We start from the raw sequence: 19048 nt of genomic DNA, 5'->3' as shown, positions 1-19048 counted from the left end.
TGGTGAAAGTACTTTGCATGCACCTGTCTTGGGTTGATTGTGTTCTGGTTGGGAGAGAACCTAGTTTGGTAGCTTGTGCTGGACTGTTTTTTTTGGAGCAGGACGAAAGCTCATCTCGATTTTAATCAAGCCTAGATTTTTAAGATTTTAACTTTTGAACTTGCTGAGTATGATTGAGGTGTGTGATAACTGACCTGGGTCAGTGTTCAGTGGCCAGTCAGTTATTGGGGGGGGGGGGGCATTGTTGTTGATTTTCTTTGTTTTGCGGCTACCCGCTATACCGAACCGGCCTCCACTCGACTAAGAGGGCCAGTTCCGGGTGCGGCCGCCATCTTTTTTTATCTGGGTTAGTGGTCTAGTCTTTCTGCATTCCGCAGCCCAGGAACTCCCTACATAAACTGCGATGCGGCGGCAGTGCAGCGGACGCGCCAAAGGCGCACGTCCGCGCCAGACCAGGCCTTAGGGCCAGTCCCCCTGGTCAAAGTAGCAAAAATGGGTGGGCTACTTCCCCACTTTCTATTCAGCAGAGGAGTTATGTGCTTTAAGTCCCCCGTTGTCATTTGAGTGTCTGGTCTGTACTAACTGGTATGGGAAAATCTGGAGGTGCCCCGCCTGCCAGTGGAAGCCTCATCTTAATGAGATAATACCTCACACAGACAAAATATGTCACAGTACCCTCTTACTGAGTAATGTTAGATCAATGTCGGCCCATAAACTGGATATAAATTTACTATTAAGTGAAATGGCACCCTCAGCCTGATTTCTTACTGAAACTTGGCTACATGAAGGCTCAGGGATGGATGTCTCTCTGGCTTTACCTTCGGGATATTTAATAGCCAGGGTAGATAGGACTATGTCCAAAGGGGGACGAATTGCCATCATTTACAGGGACTTCTTAAAGCTGCTTTTTCAGCCTTTACAGGTAGTAGAAGGGGAAGCTATGGTCTTCTCCTTGGTGCTTAACCCCTCATTCATATTCTCAGTACTTCTTCTCCATCGCCCCCCCCCCAGGGCCTCCAGAGGATTTTTTAACTTCCCTCTCTAGCAATATTGCGGATTTGGTATGTAGGAGACCGAACTTCACGGTCCTAGTTGATTTTAACATTCATGACGAAAACCCTGCGCAGTCAGCAGCAAGACGTCTTTTGGGAGATATGGAGGCGCTGGGTCTAAAGCAACTGGTGAAAGGCCCTACGCATGAACATGGCCATACGATCGACCTAGTGTTTAATAATTTGACATCCCTTACCACCAAACCCCCTATACCTTTGGCTTGGTCAGACCACTTCCTAGTCACAGTCGATCTAGCCACTGGTTCTAAGGGGAACTGCCCCAAGCCTTCGCCTCAGGTGGGTAGATATTGGCACAAGCTCAGCATCAGAGATTGGACGAGGGAACTGGAAAACAATAAACCTTTGGCCTTTTGATAACATGAGCCTCAATGTAAAGACTTTTAATGATTGGATCGCCGAGAGTTTGGACACAGTCTTAGCCTTAAGGACTAAAAATGGTCGGCGTAGGAAAGACAGTACTTGATGGTACACTTCCAGTTGGCACCTTCTTAAGAAAAATTGTAAAAGGCTGGAAAGAAGGTGGAGAAAATCTTATGCCTTAGAGGATAGGGATAGTTACAGAAAAGCTATTAGAGTGTATCAGAAGGAGATAAAAATAGCTCAGAGCTCCTACTCTGCTGACAGAATTGGAGAAGCTGCCAGCTCTCCTAAAGAGGTGTTTCAGGTGCTAAAAGAAATCCTTCAAGTTCCGGTTGAAGAGAACCCTATTAAAGCTTCTACAGTATACAGCAATCAGTTAGCTAGTTTCTTCCAACATAAAATTTTGGACATCTGCTCTAACTTTCCTGAGAATACACCTTCATTAGAAGAGCGAACTTCGAGCACAAGGAAGTGTATAGCCACGATTGTCCAATTTACTTCCCTTCTTTTGGAGCAAGCGGACGTTTTGCTCAAATCACTTAAGTCGGGATCCCCCCTGGACCCAGCCCCCCGCAGATAATTGGGCGGGGCTGGACAGTGATTGGTCCAACCCTGACGGACATGTTGAACGCCTCAATATCCAAAGGCATAGTACCGGATCAATGGAAGCATGCTGTGGTTAAACCACTATTAAAGAAGGCGTACCTAGATATGGCAGATCTAAAGAACTACAGACTGATATCTCTACTACTGACACCGGGCCAAAATCCCAGATAAGCATATTAATACCTAACTTTCCACCTTTCTGGAAACACACAACTGTCTCCATCCAACTTTCTTCCATCGCAAGACTTTCTTCCATCGCAAGATCAGCGACCTCCACGACAGCTTCGGACACCAGACCCAACCATACACCACTGAACCCGCTTCCCCGGACATCACCCTCAACAACTGGACCCACATCAACACGGAAGAAACCAAATCCATCATGAACTCTATCCACTCCGGCGCACCTTCGGACCCCTGCCCGCACTTCATCTTTAACAAAGCCGACGACATCATCGCCCGCACCTCCAGACCGTCATCAACTCTTCTTTTTCTTCTGCTACCTTCCCCGAATGCTGGAAGCACGCTGAAGTCAACGCCCTACTAAAGAAACCTACGGCTGACCCAAGCGACCTGAAAAACTTCCGCCCCATCTCTCTTCTACCTTTCCCAGCCAAGGTAATAGAAAAGACCGTCAACAAACAGCTGACCACCTTCCTGGAAGACAACAACCTGCTCGACCCTTCACAAACCGGATTCCGAACCAACCACAGCACGGAAACCGCCCTCATCTAAGTCACAGACGACATCAGAACCCTGATGGACAACGGTGAAACAGTCGCCCTCATTCTCCTCGACCTCTCGGCTGCCTTTGACACCGTCTGTCACCGCACCCTAATCACCCGCCTACGCTCCACCGGGATCCAAGGCCAGGCCCTGGACTGGATCGCCTCCTTCCTCGCTAACCGCTCCCAAAGAGTTTACCTCCCTCCGTTTCGCTCAGAACCCACCAAGATCATCTGCGGCGTACCTCAAGGCTCATCGCTCAGCCCGACACTCTTCAATGTCTACATGAGCCCCCTCGCCGACATCGTACGCAAGCACGACATCATCATCACCTCCTACGCCGACGACACCCAACTTGTACTCTCCCTCACCAAGGACCCCGCCAGCGCCAAGACCAACCTACAAGAGGGTATGAAGGACGTCGCAGATTGGATGAGGCTCAGCCGCCTAAAGCTGAACTCTGAAAAAACGGAAGTCCTCATCCTCGGCAACACCCCGTCCGCCTGGGACGACTCCTGGTGGCCCACGGCCCTCGGCACCGCACCGACCCCCGCAGACCACGCCCGCAACCTCGGCTTCATCTTGGACCCTCTTCTCACCATGACCAAGCAAGTCAACGCCGTGTCCTCCGCCTGCTTCCTCACTCTCCGCATGCTCCGCAAGATCTTCCGCTGGATCCCCGCCGACACCAGAAAAACCGTGACCCACGCCCTTGTCACGAGTCGCCTGGACTACGGCAACACCCTCTACGCCGGGACCACCGCCAAACTCCAAAACCGCCTGCAACGCATCCAAAACGCCTCGGCCCGCCTCATCCTCGACGTACCCCGCAACAGCCACATCTCCGCACACCTGAGACACCTGCATTGGCTCCCAGTCAGCAAAAGGATCACCTTCCGTCTTCTCACCCACGCACACAAAGCCCTCCACAACAAGGGACCGGAATACCTCAACAGACGCCTCAGCTTCTACGTCCCCACCCGCCCCCTCCGCTCCGCTGGCCTCGCACTTGCTGCCGTCCCTCGCACCCGCCGCTCCACGGCGGGTGGGAGATCTTTCTCCTTCCTGGCGGCCAAGACCTGGAACTCCCTCCCCACCAGCCTCAGGACCACCCAGGACCACTCCGCTTTCCGGAGACTCCTAAAGACTTGGCTGTTCGAGCAGCGATAACCCCCCCTTTCCCCCCTAGCGCCTTGAGACCCGCACGGGTGAGTAGCGCGCTTTATAAATGTTAATGATTTGATTTGATCCCACACAAACGGGCTTTAGAACCCGGCATAGTACAGAAACTGCATTGATTGCAATTATGGAAGAGGCAAGGAAAGCCATGGATCTTGGCCAGACAACTGCAGTCATACTTTTGGATTTGAGTGCAGCCTTTGACACCGTAGACCATCAAGCGATAAGGATGAGGAATACGGGAATAGAAGGGCAAGCACATGCATGGCTGACCTCCTTTCTGGAGGGGAGAACTTTCCAGGTCCTTTTTCGATCTTATTATTCAGATAAGCTCTTATCCAGCTGCGGGGTCCCCCAGGGTTCGTCGTTTAGCACCACGCTTTTTAATATATATATATGGCTCACCTGGCGGACTTAATTGTATCCTTTGGCCCATCTATGGTGTCTTATGCGGATGACACCCAATTGGTAGTGTCCTTCAAAGATTACACCAATACGGATGGCTCCTCATTGACTTCTTGTTTGCAGGCAGTTACAGGTTGGATGGTGGACAGCAGACTTCAACTTAATGGGGACAAGACAGAACTTATGATCCTGGGATATGACCCAGGCCCGAATAAGTCACTCATGTGCCCTAGTGCTCTACCTGACTTCCCACCCCTGAAGAAATGCATTAAGAGCTTAGGGATATGGCTGGATCCCTGGCTAACGTTGGATCAGCATGCCAAGTATATATCGGCTTCCTGTTTTGGCATGCTGAGACTTCTGAGGAAGGTGTTTACAATCCTTCCCTTTCTGGCAAAACGACTTATCATCCAAGCCACCATTCTTTCAAGACTTGACTATTGTAATGGCATATTTCTTAACTCGCCACTTTATGTGATAAAGAAACTGCAGCGTGTACAAAATGCAGCTGCACGCCTTCTGTTAGATATTCCTAGACATGTATCGGCAAAACCAGCATTAGTCTCTGTAGGAAGTTGGCTCTGTATGTGCTATTTCAAAGTAAGGAATAGCATGCACAGGGTCCAAGGGTTCCCCTTAGAGGTAAGATAGTGGCAAAAAGAGATAATACTAATGCTCTATTTTGTGGTAGTGTGGTCGAGCAGTAGGCTTATCAAAGGAGTAGTGTTAAGCATTTGTTGTACATACACACAGGCAATAAATGAGGAACACATACTCCGAGACAAATCCAGCCAATAGGTTTTGTTATAGAAAAATATCTTTTCTTAGTTTATTTTAAGAACCACAGGTTCAAATTCTACATGTAATATCTCATTTGAAAGGTATTGCAGGTAAGTACTTTAGGAACTTTAAATCATTACATTAGCATGTATACTTTTTTCATAAAACATAATAAGCTGTTTTAAAAGTGGACACAGTGCAATTTTCACAGTTCCTGGGGGAGGTAAAGTAATGTTAGTTTTCACAGGTAAGTAAGTCACTTACAGGTTTTAGTTCTTGGTCCAAGGTAGCCCACCGTTGGGGGTTCAGAGCAACCCCAAAGTTATCACACCAGCAGCTCAGGGCCGGTCAGGTGCAAAGGTCAAAGAGGTGCCCAAAACACATAGGCTTCAATGGAGAGAAGGGGGTGCCCCGGTTCCAGTCTGCCAGCAGGTAAGTACCCGCGTCTTCGGAGGGCAGACCAGGGGGGTTTTGTAGGGCACCGGAGGGACACAGGTCAGCACTAAAAGTACACCCTCAGCAGCGCGGGGGCGGCCGGGTGCAGTGTGCAAACACGCGTCGGGTTTGTAATGGTTTTCAATGAGACCAAGGGATCTCTTCAGCGTTGCAGGCAGGCAAGGGGGGGGCTCCTCGGGGTAGCCACCACCTAGGCAAGGGAGAGGGCCTCCTGGGGGTCACTCCTGCACAGGAGTTCCGTTTCTTTAGGCGCTGGGGGCTGCGGGTGCAGGGTCTTTTCCAGCCGTCGGGAAATGGAGTTCAGGCAGTCGCGGTCAGGGGGAGCCTCGGGATTCCCTCTGCAGGCGTCGCTGTGGGGGCTCAGGGGGGACAACTTTGGTTACTCACAGTCGTAGAGTCGCCGGAGGGTCCTCCCTGAGGTGTTGGTTCTCCACCAGTCGAGTCAGGGTCGCCGGGTGCAGTGTTGCAAGTCTCACGCTTCTTGCGGGGAGTTGCAGGGGTCTTTAAATCTGCTCCTTGAAACAAAGTTGCAGTTTTTTTGGAGCAGTGCCGCTGTCCTCAGGAGTTTCTTGTCTTTCTTGAAGCAGGGCAGTCCTCAGAGGATTCAGAGGTCGCTGGTCCCTTGGAAAGCGTCGCTGGAGCAGGTTTCTTTGGAAGGCAGGAGAGAGGCCGGTAAGTCTGGGGCCAAAGCAGTTGGTGTCTTCTGTTCTTCCTCTGCAGGGGTTTTTCAGCTCAGCAGTCCTTCTTCTTCAGGTAAGTTGCAGGAATCTAAATTCTTAGGTTCAGGGAAGCCCTTAAATACTAAATTTAAGGGCGTGTTTAGGTCTGGGGGGTTAGTAGCCAATGGCTACTAGCCCTGAGGGTGAGTACACCCTCTTTGTGCCTCCTCCCAAGGGGAGGGGGTCACATCCCTAATCCTATTGGGGGAATCCTCCATCTGCAAGATGGAGGATTTCTAAAAGTTAGAGTCACCTCAGCTCAGGACACCTTAGGCGCTGTCCTGACTGGCCAGTGTCTCCTCCTTGTTGTTTTCTTTGTTTCCTCCGGCCTTGCCGCCAAAAGTGGGGGCCGTGGCCGGAGGGGGCGGGCAACTCCACTAGCTGGAGTGTCCTGCGGTGCTGTGACAAAGGGGTGAGCCTTTGAGGCTCACCGCCAGGTGTTACAGCTCCTGCCTGGGGGAGGTGTTAGCATCTCCACCCAGTGCAGGCTTTGTTACTGGCCTCAGAGTGACAAAGGCACTCTCCACATGCGGCCAGCAACATGTCTCTAGTGTGGCAGGCTGCTGGAACCAGTCAGCCTACACAGATAGTCGGTTAAGGTTTCAGGGGGCACCTCTAAGGTGCCCTCTGGGGTGTAGTTTGCAATAAAATGTACACTGGCATCAGTGTGCATTTATTGTGCTGAGAAGTTTGATACCAAACTTCCCAGTTTTCAGTGTAGCCACTATGGTGTTGTGGAGTTCGTGTAAAACAGACTCCCAGACCATATACTCTTATGGCTACCCTGCACTTACAATGTCTAAGGTATTGCTTAGACACTGTAGGGGCACAGTGCTCATGCACTGGTGCCCTCACCTATGGTATAGTGCACCCTGCCTTAGGGCTGTAAGGCCTACTAGAGGGGTGACTTATCTATATCTGCATAGGCAGTGAGAGGCTGGCATGGCACCCTGAGGGGAGTGCCATGTCGACTTACTCATTTTGTTCTCACCAGCACACACAAGCTGGCAAGCAGTGTGTCTGTGCTGAGTGAGGGGTCTCCAGGGTGGCATAAGACATGCTGCAGCCCTTAGAGACCTTCCTTGGCATCAGGGCCCTTGGTACCAGGGGTACCACTTACAAGGGACTTATCTGGATGCCAGGGTGTGCCAATTGTGGAATCAAAAGTACAGGTTAGGGAAAGAACACTGGTGCTGGGGCCTGGTTAGCAGGCCTCAGCACACTTTCAATTCAAAACATAGCATCAGCAAAGGCAAAAAGTCAGGGGGTAACCATGCCAAGGAGGCATTTCCTTACACAACCCCCCCCCCCCAAACGAAAGAGGATGAGACTAACCTTTCCCAAGAGAATCTTCATTTTCTAAGTGGAAGAACCTGGAAAGGCCATCTGCATTGGCATGGGCAGTCCCAGGTCTGTGTTCCACTATAAAGTCCATTCCCTGTAGGGAGATGGACCACCTCAACAGTTTTGGATTTTCACCTTTCATTTGCATCAGCCATCTGAGAGGTCTGTGGTCAGTTTGAACTAGGAAGTGAGTACCAAAAAGGTATGGTCTCAACTTCTTCAGGGACCAAACCACAGCAAAGGCCTCCCTCTCAATGGCACTCCAACGCTGCTCCCTGGGGAGTAACCTCCTGCTAATGAAAGCAACAGGCTGGTCAAGGCCATCATCATTTGTTTGGGACAAAACTGCCCCTATCCCATGTTCAGAGGCATCTGTTTGCACAATGAATTGCTTGGAGTAATCTGGAGCTTTTAGAACTGGTGCTGTGCACATAGCTTGCTTCAGGGTGTCAAAGGCCTGTTGGCATTCTACAGTCCAGTTTACTTTCTTGGGCATTTTCTTGGAGGTGAGTTCTGTGAGGGCTGTCACAATGGATCCATATCCCTTCACAAACCTCCTATAGTACCCATTCAAGCCAAGGAATGCCCTGACTTGAGTCTGGGTTTTTGGAGCTGCCCAGTCCAGAATAGTCTGGGTCTTAGGCTGGAGTGGCAGAACGTGGCCTCCACCTACAAGGTGTCCCAAGTAAACCACAGTTCCCTGCCCTATCTGGCATTTGGATGCCTTGATAGAGAGGCCTGCAGATTGCAGAGCCTTCAAAACCTTCTTCAGGTGGACCAGGTGATCCTGCCAGGTGGAGCTGAAGACAGCAATATCATCAAGATAAGCTGCACTAAAGGATTCCAACCCAGCAAGGACTTGATTCACCAACCTTTGGAAGGTGGCAGGGGCATTCTTTAAACCAAAGGGCATAACAGTGAACTGATAATGCCCATCAGGTGTATCAGGTGTGGAGAATGCTGTCTTTTCTTTTGCTCCAGGGGCCATTTTGATTTGCCAGTACCCTGCTGTTAAGTCAAAGGTACTTAAGAATTTGGCAGCCCCTAATTTGTCTATTAGCTCATCAGCTCTAGGAATGGGATGAGCATCTGTCTTGGTGACAGAGTTGAGACCTCTGTAGTCCACACAAAACCTCATCTCTCTCTTTCCTTCTTTGGTGTGAGGTTTGGGGACTAGGACCACTGGGCTAGCCCAGGGGCTGTCAGAGTACTCAATTACTCCCAATTCCAGCATCTTGTGGACTTCCACCTTGATGCTTTCCTTAACTTGGTCAGACTGTCTAAATATTTTGTTTTTGACAGGCATGCTGTCTCCTGTGTCCACATCATGGGTACACAGGTGTCTGACCAGGGGTTAGGGAAAAGAGTTCAGCAAACTGCTGCAGGACCTTCCTACAGTCAGACTGCTGTTGGCTAGAGAGGGTGTCTGAGTAGATCACTCCATCCACTGAGCCATCTTTAGGGTCTGATGAGAGGAGATCAGGGAGAGGTTCACTCTCAGCTTCCTGGTCCTCATCTGTTACCATCAACAGATTTACATCAGCCCTGTCATGGAAGAGCTTAAGGCGGTTCACATGGATCACCCTCTTGGGGCTCCTGCTTGTGCCCAGGTCCACCAGGTAGGTGACCTGACTCTTCCTTTCTAGTACTGGGTAAGGGCCACTCCATTTGTCCTGAAGTGCCCTGGGAGCCACAGGCTCCAGAACCCAGACTTTCTGTCCTGGTTGAAATTCAACCAGTGCAGCCTTTTGGTCATACCACAACTTCTGGAGTTGTTGGCTGGCCTCAAGGTTTTTACTTGCCTTTTCCATGTACTCTGCCATTCTTGAGCGAAGGCCAAGTACATAGTCCACTATGTCTTGTTTAGGCTCATGAAGAGGTCTCTCCCAGCCTTCTTTAACAAGAGCAAGTGGTCCCCTTACAGGGTGGCCAAACGGAAGTTCAAAGGGTGAGAATCCTACTCCCTTCTGAGGCACCTCTCTGTAAGCGAAAAGCAGACATGGCAGGAGGACATCCCATCTCCTTTTGAGTTTTTCTGGGAGCCCCATGATCATGCCCTTTAATGTCTTGTTGAATCTCTCAACAAGGCCATTAGTTTGTGGATGATATGGTGTAGTGAATTTATAAGTCACCCCACACTCATTCCACATGTGTTTTAGGTATGCTGACATGAAGTTGGTACCTCTGTCAGACACCACCTCCTTAGGGAAACCCACTCTGGTAAAGATACCAATGAGGGCCTTGGCTACTGCAGGGGCAATAGTCGACCTAAGGGGAATAGCTTCAGGATACCTAGTAGCATGATCCACTACTACTAGGATGTACATATTTCGTGAGGCTGTGGGAGGTTCCAGTGGACCAACTATGTCCACACCCACTCTTTCAAAGGGGACCCCCACCACTGGAAGTGGAATGAGGGGGGCCTTTGGATGCCCACCTGTCTTACCACTGGCTTGACAGGTGGGGCAGGAGAGGCAAAACTTCTTAACCTTCTGGGACATATTGGGCCAGTAGAAGTGGTTGACTAACCTCTCCCACGTCTTGGTTTGTCCCAAATGCCCAGCAAGGGGAATATCATGGGCTAAGGTCAGAATAAACTCTCTGAAACTCTGAGGCACTACCACTCTCTTAGTGGCACCAGGTTTGGGATCTCTTGCCTCAGTGTACAGGAGTCCATCTTCCCAATAGACCCTATGTGTTCCATTTTTCTTGCCATTGGACTCTTCAGCAGCTTGCTGCCTAAGGCCTTCAAGAGAGGGACAGGTTTCTTGTCCCTTACACAACTCTTCCCTTGAGGGTCCCCCTGGGCCTAAGAGCTCAACCTGATAAGGTTCCAGCTCCATAGGCTCAGTTCCCTCAGAGGGCAGAACTTCTTCCTGAGAAGAGAGGTTCTCTTTTTCTTGCTGTGTTGCAGCTGGTTTCCCAGCTGACTTTCCTTTCCTCTTGGTAGGCTGGGCCCTTTTTCCAGACTCCAGCTCTACTTTTTCACCCTGAGCCTTGCACTGTTCCCTTGTCTTGACACACACCAGTTCAGGGATACCCAGCATGGCTGCATGGGTTTTCAGTTCTACCTCAGCCCATGCTGAGGACTCCAGGTCATTTCCAAGCAAACAGTCTACTGGGATATTTGAGGAGACCACCACCTGTTTCAGGCCATTGACCCCTCCCCACTCTAAAGTTACCATAGCCATGGGATGTACTTTAGTCTGATTGTCCGCGTTGGTGACTGGATAAGTTTGTCCAGCCAGGTATTGGCCAGGGGAAACCAGTTTCTCTGTCACCATAGTGACACTGGCACCTGTATCCCTCAGGCCATCTACACTTGTCCCATTAATTAAGAGCTGCTGCCTGTATTTTTGCATGTTAGGGGGCCAGGCAGCCAGTGTGGCTAAATCCACCCCACCCTCAGAGACTAATGTAGCTTCAGTGTGACACCTGACTTGCTCTGGGCACACTGTTGATCCCACTTGGAGACTGGCCATTCCAGTTTTAGCTGGATGGGAGTTAGAAGTGGTATCTTTCTTGGGACAGGCCTTGTCTCCAGTTTGGTGTCCAGACTGACTACAGCTACGACACCAGGCCTTTTTGGGATCAAAGTTTTTACCCTTGTACCCAGAATTGTTTTGTGAAGAGGCTCTGGGCCCACCCTCCTGTGCAGGTTTTTGGGGTCCTGTAGAAGACTCTTTACTATTTTTGTTTTTGGCTGTCTCACCACCTTTCCCCTGGGGAGGTTTTGTGACCCCTTTCTTTTGGTCACCCCCTGTGGAAGTTTTGGACACCCTAGTCTTGACCCAATGGTCCGCCTTCTTTCCCAATTCTTGGGGAGAAATGGGTCCTAGGTCTACCAGATGCTGATGCAGTTTATCATTGAAACAATTACTTAACAGGTGTTCTTTCACAAATAAATTGTACAGCTAATCATAATTACTTACACCACTGCCTTGAATCCAACCATCTAGTGTTTTTACTGAGTAGTCTACAAAGTCAACCCAGGTCTGGCTCGAGGATTTTTGAGCCCCCCTGAATCTAATCCTATACTCCTCAGTGGAGAATCCAAAGCCCTCAATCAGGGTACCCTTCATGAGGTCATAAGATTCTGCATCTTTTCCAGAGAGTGTGAGGGGTCTATCCCTACACTTTCCTGTGAACATTTCCCAAAGGAGAGCGCCCCAGTGAGATTTGTTCACTTTTCTGGTTACACAAGCCCTCTCAAAAGCTGTGAACCATTTGGTGATGTCATCACCATCTTCATATTTAGTTACAATCCCTTTAGGGATTTTCAACATGTCAGGAGAATCTCTGACCCTATTTATGTTGCTGCCACCATTGATGGGTCCTAGGCCCATCTCTTGTCTTTCCCTTTCTATGGCTAGGATCTGTCTTTCCAAAGCCAATCTTTTGGCCATCCTGGCTAACTGGATGTCCTCTTCACTGGAGTTATCCTCAGTGATTTCAGAGAGGTTGGTCCCTCCTGTGAGGGAGCCAGCATCTCTGACTACTATACTTGGAGTCAGGGCTTGAGAGGCCCTGTCTTCCCTAGATAGGACTGGTAGGGGGGAATCACCCTCCAAGTCACTATCATCTTCCTCTGAGTTGCCATCCTCAGAGGGGTTGGCTCTTTCAAACTCTGCCAACAGCTCCTGGAGCCGTAGTTTGGAAGGTCTGGAGCCCATTGCTATTTTCTTTATTTTACAGAGTGACCTTAGCTCTCTCATCTTAAGATGGAGGTAAGGTGTGGTGTCGAGTTCCACCACATTCATCTCTGCACTAGACATTATGCTTCTAAAAGTTGGAATACTTTTTAAGAATCTAAAACTAGTTCTAGAATCTAATTCAAACTTTTACCAAACTTTTAAACTCTAAAAGAAATGCTAACAGGGACTAACACAAGGCCCTAGCAGGACTTTAAAGAATTTAGAAAAATTTAAAATTGCAAAAATCAATTTCTAATGACAATTTTTGGAATTTGTCGTGTGATCAGGTATTGGCTGAGTAGTCCAGCAAATGCAAAGTCTTGTACCCCACCGCTGATCCACCAATGTAGGAAGTTGGCTCTGTATGTGCTATTTCAAAGTAAGGAATAGCATGCACAGGGTCCAAGGGTTCCCCCTAGAGGTAAGATAGTGGCAAAAAGAGATAATACTAATGCTCTATTTTGTGGTAGTGTGGTCGAGCAGTAGGCTTATCAAAGGAGTAGTGTTAAGCATTTGTTGTACATACACACTGGCAATAAATGAGGAACACACACTCAGAGACAAATCCAGCCAATAGGTTTTGTTATAGAAAAATATCTTTTCTTAGTTTATTTTAAGAACCACAGGTTCAAATTCTACATGTAATATCTCATTTGAAAGGTATTGCAGGTAAGTACTTTAGGAACTTTAAATCATTACATTAGCATGTATACTTTTTTCATAAAACACAATAAGCTGTTTTAAAAGTGGACACAGTGCAATTTTCACAGTTCCTGGGGGAGGTAAAGTAATGTTAGTTTTCACAGGTAAGTAAGTCACTTACAGGTTTTAGTTCTTGGTCCAAGGTAGCCCACCGTTGGGGGTTCAGAGCAACCCCAAAGTTATCATACCAGCAGCTCAGGGCCGGTCAGGTGCAAAGGTCAAAGAGGTGCCCAAAACACATAGGCTTCAATGGAGAGAAGGGGGTGCCCTGGTTCCAGTCTGCCAGCAGGTAAGTACCCGCGTCTTCGGAGGGCAGACCAGGGGGGTTTTGTAGGGCACCGGGGGGGACACAGGTCAGCACAAAAAGTACACCCTCAGCAGCGCGGGGGCGGCCGGGTGCAGTGTGCAAACATGCGTCGGGTTTGTAATGGTTTTCAATGAGAGACCAAGGGATCTCTTCAGCGTTGCAGGCAGGCAAGGGGGGGGGCTCCTCGGGGTAGCCACTACCTAGGCAAGGGAGAGGGCCTCCTGGGGGGTCACTCCTGCACAGGAGTTCCGTTTCTTTAGGCGCTGGTGGCTGCGGGTGCAGGGTCTTTTCCAGCCGTCGGGAAATGGAGTTCAGGCAGTCGCGGTCAGGGGGAGCCTCGGGATTCCCTCTGCAGGCGTCGCTGTGGGGGCTCAGGGGGGACAACTTTGGTTACTCACAGTCGTAGAGTCGCCGGAGGGTCCTCCCTGAGGTGTTGGTTCTCCACCAGTCGAGTCAGGGTCGCCGGGTGCAGTGTTGCAAGTCTCACGCTTCTTGCGGGGAGTTGCAGGGGTCTTTAAATCTGCTCCTTGAAACAAAGTTGCAGTTCTTTTGGAGCAGTGCCGCTGTCCTCTGGAGTTTCTTGTCTTTCTTGAAGCAGGGCAGTCCTCAGAGGATTCAGAGGTCGCTGGTCCCTTGGAAAGCGTCGCTGGAGCAGGTTTCTTCGGAAGGCAGGAGACAGGCCGGTAAGTCTGGGGCCAAAGCGGTTGGTGTCTTCTGTTCTTCCTCTGCAGGGGTTTTTCAGCTCAGCAGTCCTTCTTCTTCAGGTAAGTTGCAGGAATCTAAATTCTTAGGTTCAGGGAAGCCCTTAAATACAAAATTTAAGGGCGTGTTTAGGTCTGGGGGGTTAGTAGCCAATGGCTACTAGCCCTGAGGGTGAGTACACCCTCTTTGTGCCTCCTCCTAAGGGGAGGGGGTCACATCCCTAATCCTATTGGGGGAATCCTCCATCTGCAAGATGGAGGATTTCTAAAAGTTAGTCACCTCAGCTCAGGACACCTTAGGGGCTGTCCTGACTGGCCAGTGACTCCTCCTTGTTGTTTTCTTTGTTTCCTCCGGCCTTGCCGCCAAAAGTGGGGGCCGTGGCCGGAGGGGGCGGGCAACTCCACTAGCTGGAGTGTCCTGCGGTGCTGTGACAAAGGGGTGAGCCTTTGAGGCTCACCGCCCGGTGTTACAGCTCCTGCCTGGGGGCGGTGTTAGCATCTCCACCCAGTGCAGGCTTTGTTACTGGCCTCAGAGTGACAAAGGCACTCTCCCCATGGGGCCAGCAACATGTCTCTAGTGTGGCAGGCTGCTGGAACCAGTCAGCCTACACAGATAGTCGGTTAAGTTTTCAGGGGGCACCTCTAAGGTGCCCTCTGGGGTGTAGTTTACAATAAAATGTACACTGGCATCAGTGTGCATTTATTGTGCTGAGAAGTTTGATACCAAACTTCCCAGTTTTCAGTGTAGCCACTATGGTGTTGTGGAGTTCGTGTAAAACAGACTCCCAGACCATATACTCTTATGGCTACCCTGCACTTACAATGTCTAAGGTATTGCTTAGACACTGTAGGGGCACAGTGCTCATACACTGGTGCCCTCACCTATGGTATAGTGCACCCTGCCTTAGGGCTGTAAGGCCTACTAGAGGGGTGACTTATCTATACCTGCATAGGCAGTGAGAGGCTGGCATGGCGCCCTGAGGGGAGTGCCATGTCGACTTACTCGTTTTGTTCTCACCAGCACACACAAGCTGGCAAGCAGTGTGTCTGTGCTGAGTGAGGGGTCTCCAGGGTGGCATAAGACATGCTGCAGCCCTTAGAGACCTTCCTTGGCATCAGGGCCCTTGGTACCAGGGGTACCACTTACAAGGGACTTATCTGGATGCCAGGGTGTGCCAATTGTGGAATCAAAAGTACAGGTTAGGGAAAGAACACTGGTGCTGGGGCCTGGTTAGCAGGCCTCAGCACACTTTCAATTCAAAACATAGCATCAGCAAAGGCAAAAAGTCAGGGGGTAACCATGCCAAGGAGGCATTTCCTTACAGTCTCCCTGCATTGGTTGCCAGTCGAACAGAGGATCAAATTTAAAGCTCTGCTGCATTCACAGGTCCCTACACAATTGTGGGCAACCGATCCTAGGAGCCCTTGCATCTTTCTATAGGCCGAATAGGACGCTCAGATCGACCTCTTTAGCTTTGGCCTCCCTACCTAGAGTTTAAAAAGTTAGATGGGGTGAGGCCATAATGTCCTATATGGGGGCCAAATTGTGGAATTCCCTTCCTCTTAGGCTCCGGCTTACAAGCCAAGAACTCGGCTTCCGTAAGGAACTCAAAACTTGGCTGTTTTAGAATTAACTGTCCTTCATGTTAACCTTGATCTCCTGATTTGGTCCTCTAGCGCTGGGAAGCATCAGGGCAGCAGTGCACTTTACAAATTGCATAACATTAACATAACATAACATTTGCATATGGCAGGATCTATGCTGAGGTGGCACAGTGGGCCGAAGAAAAATGAGTTGGAATGATACCTAATCAATTGCCCGTGGTTAAACTTGTTGCAAGCACTGCTCATATCACATTTTGTGTTTGATGTAATGCCGTTAGTAGCCAAGGGGATGCCCAGACTTTGGGTCCCTTGATCACTGTGCTTCTGGAGCCAAGGTACACCTAACTGAAGAGGTGCAATGAGGCTGAAACTGGTCTTGGATTTCATGTCCTCTGGTTCGGAAGGGACCAGACTTGGCAGTTTGGGCTTGACTGTTCCTATTGGAGCAGGACCAAGACTGATCTGCATATGGTTGGCCTAATGTGAGGTGGCATGATAGGTTGGAATGCTACCCTGACACATTGCCAGTGGTTACACGTATTGCAAACGTTTCATCCATTGCCTTGTATGTATTTTGTGTAACACCCTACGTGGCCTAGGGAATGACCAGACCTCAGTCTTTGCTTACAGTGCCACAGGAGTCAATCTACACATAGCTGAAGAGGCCCAATGAAGCCAAAATTGGCTTGGCAGTTCTGGCTAGACAGTTCCTCTTGGAGCAGGACCAAGACTGATGGCTGGGTCTAATCAGAGGTGGCATAGTGTGGTACAGGGGACAAAAGAATGATGGGTTGAAATGCTACCCTGGGCGATTGCCAGTGGTTAGACTTATTGCAAGCATTCCTCCTTTCACCTACTAAGTGGCTTCTCTATGTTCTCTTTCACCTGGACATCTCACATGTTGGCACTCAATTGCTAAAGCACAATCGGGATATTTACTCTGATATGTGACATTGCCCGTAATGTTTCTGTACTGACAGACCTCCCCATCACCTGCTCCTTGCAGTCACATTCTATCAAAGCATAGCTGGCAGTTCTTGATTCCACAGATCTTTCCCTTCATTTTCATACGACACGGTAATCTATGTGACTTTTCTGACCCGTTTAGTGGGTGGGGCGGTAGGAGTCCTATGATGAAGCTGAATTATGCTTATGCTGCTCATCTTAGCCTGTTTATTTGCTCTTTGACCCAGTCACTTGCATGAGTTTATCAATAGTTAACATCCTTCATGAAAAGAGCATCAAAGAATAGTTACAATGTTATATTGCCATTGATTTACGGAAACTTTCATGGAAAGGCAGAAAGGTCGCATTGAGGCTTGCAGACTTAATTAAACCATTGAGCGTTCTGGAAATTTCAGATTTTTGTCGTCAATTTTGAGCTTGTTTATGGTCTTGCAGTCCTACCCACCGCCAAAACAGTTTGAAGAAACAATGGTGTTTTGTGTGTCTCAGTTAATTCTATGTGTAATGCCAGTATGTATGTTATCAGGCAGCATGGTGCCAGAGGCCCTTAACACTCATCATAAACTGTATTATTAAACAAAGCCCTATCATGCCCACAAGACTCTTATATCTTAAGTACTGTTCACCTGGGTAACTGTAACTTAAACATATTACCCAAATCTTTGCTTCTCTAGAGACCGAGTTGTGTTGCAGATTCACCAGTCTTGAATGATGAACTTCACTTTATGCTTTTTTCAATCCCCCTCTCCCCCCAGAGTGTCGAAACAGCTGTTGTTCTCCCTGACTCTGCAGATTCTCCAGGAGCTGGAAGGAAGGGACTCCACTTTATGACAGCTGGCAGCAAAGGTGGGTAAGAGGTAGATCACTGTTACAGGAACAGGTGCAAAACTTGTTTTGTAGTCATTGAGGGAATCCACATTTCCTGTGTTTTGTGGCATGTCTTACATGTCCTGAGTGATGGCTCTTCAGTGGCAGGTTACATTGAATAAGCCTTAGTTGAGTCAAACAAATGAGATACCAGACCAGGTTTGAACACACGTTTTGCATAGAGCATTGGTTCCAAGTCCTACACCTGAAAACTGTCACTGCATAAGACCACGAATAAGAGACTCAGCACTGCAAAGTGGCTTGATGGCCACACATGGATTCTATATAAAACATTTTAACAATACTTTGTATAAATACTCCTCCAATCTAAACAATGGTTGATAAAGTGTTTTGAAAATGTAAGAAAGTGGGTTATTATTTAGTGTGGTTGTGAGACCTGATAGTGTAATAATGTCAGAATCTTCATCGGGTCCAGCTAGGTTTCTTGTAGTGAACCCTTAGCTCTGTCATTGGTAGCTGTCGCAGAGGCAGTCAGGCTTAATCAAAAGAAAAAGTGTAAAGTATTTAGAAATACCCAAACAGTAAGTAAGTAGGAAACACGACTTAATAAAAAAAAAACATAATTTATAAAAATAAATTGTATTATTAGCTTTAATAGACACGAAAACAACAAAAATCTATCAAGGAAAACCGGTGATATAATTTTTTTTTAAAGATAAGCAGAGTTTATTTACCTCAGTCTTTAAAGGCAATAAATTGTTGCAAGCTGTCTGTAGCCAATGGGCTAAAGCTCCCGGTAGAACTCTCTTGGACTGCCCACCATGGGTTGGGAGCCAGTCACATGGACCACTCGGGTCCACGTGAACAGTTACCTGTCGCTTTCAACTCTCTTAGCGTCCTCAGTACACTTTTATTCCTTTTAGCCTTCCCCTTCCATTTTGCCAGCTATTGTCCAAGCCCATGCCCTTGCTCCCTCTTTACAGCTCTGAGTGGCTGTTGCTCTGCTACTGTCCTTCCTGCATGCCATGAACAGTTAGCTTCCTTGCCCCATCCACCTTCTCCCTGCCCTCTGTTGTCTGAGTCCATGTGCTGACCCTCTCCTTTCTGCCTTACATGGTCCTGTGTGCTGCAGCTGCCCCCCCTCCTGCCCTGCATGGTTTGTTATGCTGCAACTGTCCCTCCTATCTGTCTGGTATGCTCAGCTTGAGGTCCTTGCATCTTTCCCTATGCTCTCTGTTGTCCATGTGCATGGCCCTGTCCCCTCCCTATGGCTTTCCCTGGGCCATTGTGCTGCACTGCTGTCCCACTTGCCTTTTGTGCTATATTGTGCTGCTGCAACCCCTGACACGTGCCCTGCAAGAGGAGGTTGGTGCCCCTGCCCATCTCCCTCCTGCCCTCTGTTATCCAAGTCCATGCCCCCACCACAGTTCTCCTGTCCTCAGTGATCCAATGTACCATACATTCCAAAATGTTGAACTTGGTAAGAAGGAGATTTCGAAATTAAACCTGGGGAATAGATTTTCCCCATTGATTTACGTTGAAAAAGAGGAGTTTTTAGGCAGGAGGCAGGTAAAATAAAGTCCCTTTGGGCTTAAAA

General features: G+C 48.9%; 1 protein-coding gene across 1 annotated transcript in view; it reads left to right on the top strand.

Moving 5' to 3' along the window:
• Nucleotides 1–19048, top strand: part of TBL3 (transducin beta like 3) — a 192600-nt gene that overhangs the window by 93542 nt on the left and 80010 nt on the right. Inside the window, exon 9 of the mRNA XM_069209783.1 lies at nucleotides 17379–17469. Within this exon, the coding sequence (XP_069065884.1) occupies nucleotides 17379–17469 (91 nt within the window). The remainder of the gene's footprint in view (nucleotides 1–17378; nucleotides 17470–19048) is intronic.

This window comes from Pleurodeles waltl, chromosome 10, assembly GCF_031143425.1.
Source record: "Pleurodeles waltl isolate 20211129_DDA chromosome 10, aPleWal1.hap1.20221129, whole genome shotgun sequence".
NCBI lineage: Eukaryota > Metazoa > Chordata > Amphibia > Caudata > Salamandridae > Pleurodeles > Pleurodeles waltl.
This window is presented reverse-complemented; position numbering and strand designations above follow the sequence as displayed.